Source organism: Sinocyclocheilus rhinocerous, unplaced genomic scaffold (assembly GCF_001515625.1).
Source record: "Sinocyclocheilus rhinocerous isolate Xijiao unplaced genomic scaffold, SAMN03320098_v1.1 scaffold475, whole genome shotgun sequence".
NCBI lineage: Eukaryota > Metazoa > Chordata > Actinopteri > Cypriniformes > Cyprinidae > Sinocyclocheilus > Sinocyclocheilus rhinocerous.
In genome coordinates, this window is record NW_015646677.1 from 188,086 (window position 1) to 192,835 (window position 4,750).

The 4,750-nt window shown below is 38.6% G+C and overlaps 1 protein-coding gene and 1 non-coding gene across 2 annotated transcripts in view; one reads left to right on the forward strand and one right to left on the reverse strand.

Annotated features, from left to right (window-relative positions):
• Nucleotides 1-638: 638 nt before the first annotated feature.
• trnam-cau (transfer RNA methionine (anticodon CAU)) lies at nucleotides 639-710 on the reverse strand. Its single transcript has one exon. It is a non-coding gene; the product is annotated as a tRNA-Met (tRNA).
• A 912-nt stretch (nucleotides 711-1,622) lies between these two features.
• Nucleotides 1,623-4,750, forward strand: part of LOC107707971 (serine/threonine-protein kinase TBK1-like) — a 25,225-nt gene continuing 22,097 nt past the window's right edge. The window contains exons 1-4 of the mRNA XM_016512095.1: nucleotides 1,623-1,693; nucleotides 2,909-3,014; nucleotides 3,210-3,350; nucleotides 4,307-4,436. Coding sequence (XP_016367581.1) covers nucleotides 2,928-3,014; nucleotides 3,210-3,350; nucleotides 4,307-4,436 — 358 coding nt within the window. The 5' untranslated portion in view covers nucleotides 1,623-1,693; nucleotides 2,909-2,927. The remainder of the gene's footprint in view (nucleotides 1,694-2,908; nucleotides 3,015-3,209; nucleotides 3,351-4,306; nucleotides 4,437-4,750) is intronic.

Here is a 4,750-nt window from a genome sequence, read left to right on the forward strand (position 1 = left end):
TGTGTGTGTGTGAGAGAGAGTGTGTGTGTGTGTGTGTGCGTGTGTGTGTGTGTGCGTGCGTGCGTGTGTGTGTAAATAACACTCCTCTCTTTACACACCTTCTCTTATTTACATTTTGCTTAATCTACGTTTTATTTTCCCAGTGTGGACATATCAGAAGCTAGTCCTTTAGGAAAATTAACCATGGTTTTTACTACAAATAAAACCAAAAAACCATGGTTACTATAGTTAACCACAAATTAACAACGGTTTTGCTACATTAACCATAGTTTAACCATGGTATTTGCAATAAAACTGTGGTTATACAAATGGTAATCAATATACCAAAAAATAAAATAACTTACTACCATTTTACTATAGGCTAATTAAACCATGGTTAATTTTCGCAAAGGGTGTAATGAAAATTGAAAAATAACATAGCATGATAAATATTTTAAAATAACAATATTAAAAATTGCAGTAAAACTAAAATATAAAAACACAATAACAACCGTGTAATAGTAATATTCACTGTAACTATGGATTGTGTTGCTTCAGTAAAAGCGTTGGTTGTAGTTCTTTCTTTGATGCTTTCTCTAACATACGTGTCGTTCATTTATGTTGGATAGTTAGTACTTTTTTTATGAAACATAAAAAGCTAGCAGAGGATGGTTTCGATCCATCGACCTCTGGGTTATGGGCCCAGCACGCTTCCGCTGCGCCACTCTGCTTGCGCCACACCGGGAGGAATTTCATTGTCTATCAACAAAACACGCCTCCAATACATAAACGCGCTTTCGGCTCTCAGGTTACGGAGCCACTATTAGAATGATGACATCACTTATAATAGTGGCTCATATTACATTTGCATTATGTATTTATATGTATACGTCTTTAGATATTCATAGGAGTTCACTTCGCTTCTTCTATCGCTACATTCTGGGCTAATCGAGCCTACTCTGCGCTGAGCGGCGCCCTCTACCGGTGTACTAAAATATCCCACACTGCGCACATTTAATTAAAAAAATGTTTTTATTCACCACAAAACCCCTGGAAATAACATGTCTGTGAAAGATCATCTACTGCTATAATAAAAAAAAATATAGAGAGAGAAATAAAAAATAAATTTGAAACAGAAAATAACCAATACCGTAGTTTATGGTCTCCTCTACTATGATATTTACGGTTGCATAAGGCTGTGTTCGCAATGGAACACTAACATACTACTTAGCGGACAGTATCCAGTGTATATACTTTAATTAAAAAATGTTTTTATTCACCACAAAACCCCTGGAAATAACATGTCTGTGAAAGATCTACTGCTATAATAAAAAAAAATATAGAGAGAGAAATAAAAAATAAATTTGAAACAGAAAATAACCAATACCGTAGTTTATGGTCTCCTCTACTATGATATTTACGGTTGCATAAGGCTGTGTTCGCAATGGAACACTAACATACCACTTAGCGGACAGTATCCAGTGTATATACTTTAATTTAAATATTACGTGAAACTATGCACTGAACGATAAACGTTGCTAAGCTGCAGGCTATTAACATTTTACTTTCTGCGCACTAAAAAAACCGCATACGCTCAAAGCATTGATACTGCGGAAGTAGTACGAGTAATACGGTAGTACGGTATGCGCACACAGCCTGCGTCGCTCAGCGTTTCTCGTGTGATGAAAACGGAAGAGACTTTCCTGCTCTCGGGGTGAGAAAATAAACATGAAATACTAGCATAAAATACATCATATAATTCTCATACAGCGCTCGTGTCATCTAATTCTTATTCGTAATCTATTATCGCCGTGTTTACATAATTAATCTAATGTTAGACGTACCAATGCAATGTTTCGATCGAAGTGAATTTATTTATTTATCGCATAGAATAAGACAAGGCGCACGCTCAGTGATGTATACTCGTCGGTTTCTTCATTCATATCTCAAGATCACGATAATAAACCGCTTTATTCTGTCAGATATTTTAATGTACTTTCAGTTTCACGCGGTTCGGTGTCATAGACACCCATACAGATGGTCTGAACCACACGATTCGTTCTCGCTTCTGCTTTTATGTCTCTTTTAAGTGATTTTGTTCTAGTTTCACGCAAAAAAAGGCTGAAAGGATCACGCGCTGACGCGGGAAATTCCCGCAGTTCTGTGACGTCACGGCGAAACATTGTATCAATCCCGCAGCTGATTTCACAATATCCTCATTACAGCGTCAAGCACGCACGTTATCGTAATATTAATTACACTTGTGCTTTGTCAGTTTGGTGTAAATGTCTCTGTTGTTCGGGAAACCGAAAGCTAAAGCGTTACGAAACAGAACGGCTAATAATTATGGTATCTGAAAATATACTATAGTATGTATAACTCATGGTAAATTTTTTGAAATTGATATTTATACATCATCTGAAAGCTGAATGAATAAGCTTTCCATTGGTGTATGGTTTGTTAGGATAGGACAATATTTGGCTGAGATACAAATATTTGAAAATCTGGAATCTGAGGGTGCAAAAAAATCTAAATATTGAGAAAATCATCTTTAAAGTTGTTCAAATGAAGTTCTTAGCAATGCATATTACTAATCAAAAATTAAGTTCTGATATATTTACGGTAGGGAATGTACAAAATATCTTCATGGGACACGATCTTTACTTAATATCCTAATGATTTTTGTCATAAAAGAAAAATTGATCATTTTAACCCATACAATGTATTGTTGGCTATTGCTACAAATATACCCCAGCGACTTATGACCGCTTTTGTGGTCACATATGGTGAAGTTCTTCCGTGGTGCATGTTCATTATCATGGTTGCCAGTGTTGATGCTGTTGTTTGTGTATTTGATTTGTGTTTTCAGAATTTAAATTGAATCCACCTGATCCTCATGAATATGTAATGTATGCTAATGTGTTTTCAGGTGAATCTATAGAGTCATCATGCAGAGTACGGCGAACTACCTGTGGATGATGTCTGACCTGCTGGGTCAGGGAGCCACAGCTAACGTTTACCGCGGTAGACACAAGGTATTTGTGTGTTTATGTTGATATTACACTGTCTGTACTTCATTTGCTTTGTGTTGTAAACTACAGCTACATTGTCCTACAGTCTGGATTTTGATTCAGTGAATCTTTTGAATGATTCGTTTACATTCTACACAGCTGGTGTTTACTCATTCCGAGTGACGTACCGTGATTGAAAATCTCGCTGTGTGTCTGTAGAAAACCGGCGATCTCTATGCGGTCAAAGTGTTCAATAACCTGAGCTTCCTGCGTCCGCTGGACGTCCAGATGAGGGAGTTCGAGGTGCTGAAAAAACTCAACCACAAAAACATCGTGAAGCTCTTCGCCGTTGAGGAGGAGGTGAGACCCACGCAGTCTTAAAACGATCTTATCTTAGCAACTGCTATGTCAAATGTAGCTTATATAAAGGAATAGTTTCTCCACTCTCAGGCCATCCGAGATGTGGATGAGTTTGTTTCTTCATCAGATTTGGAGAAATGTAGCATTGCATCAGTGTCTCAGCAATGGATGCTCTGCAGTGAATGGGTGCCGTCAGAACGAGAGCTGATAAAAACATCACAATAATCCACAGCACTCCAGTCCATCAGTTAACATCTGGAGAAGACAAAAGCTGAAACAAATCCAGCATTAAGATGCTTTTAACTCTTTCCCATTGTTTTTCTATGTAAACGCGCTAGACAGATGTGTGTGAGCGTTGCGCTCGCATCTCATGTCTTTTGCAGCGCCGTGTCAAGTTAAAAGAATTTAATCTTTTACACGCAGCGCCGCTCATCAATGTCAGTTCCAGAGCTGTGGACCAATCAGAAGACCCCGGAGGCGGGGCAAGTGTTGCGAGCTATTGTTTACAGTGAATGGGTGCCGTCAGAACGAGAGCTGATAAAAACATCACAATAATCCACAGCACTCCAGTCCATCAGTTAACATCTGGAGAAGACAAAAGCTGAAACAAATCCTGCATTAAGATGTTTTTAACTAAAATACGAGACACTGATGCAATGCTACATTTCTCCAAACCTGATGAAGAAACAAACTTGGGTGTACTGTTTCTTTAAAAAACCTTTCAGCTCATATAAGAATAATATCAGTTTAGTTTCTGTTGTTTCATGATTGTTTTGATTTTCTGCTTTTCTGTTTTTCTGCCGAAGTTCGTGTAAACTCTTCCCTGTTTTACTTTCACAAACACACACCTGTAATACCTGTTTGCTCCAAACTACGAACGTCAAAGTTCACGGTTTTGTGTTCTTGTCATTCAGAAATATGATGCTCATTTTTTGAATGTTTATGTTGTGTGTCAGTCGAACACGCGTCACAAGGTGTTGGTGATGGAGTATTGTCCGTGCGGAAGTCTCTACACGGTTCTTGAGGAACCGACGAACGCTTACGGACTCCCGGAGGACGAGTTCCTCATCGTTCTGCAGGATGTCGGTAAGTTCTAGATTGGTGTATTCAGTGGAAAAAGGTTCTTTAGATTGTTAAAATGTTCCTCAGACTAAGGGGCCGTTCAAACAGAAAGCGTTTTTCTATTCCAGTGCGCTACTTTTCCATTGTTTTTCTATGTAAACGCGCTAGACAGATGTGTGTGAGCGTTGCGCTCGCATCTCATGTCTTTTGCAGCGCCGTGTCAAGTTAAAAGAATTTAATCTTTTACACGCAGCGCCGCTCATCAATGTCAGTTCCAGAGCTGTGGACCAATCAGAAGACCCCGGAGGCGGGGCAAGTGTTGCGAGCTATTGTTTACA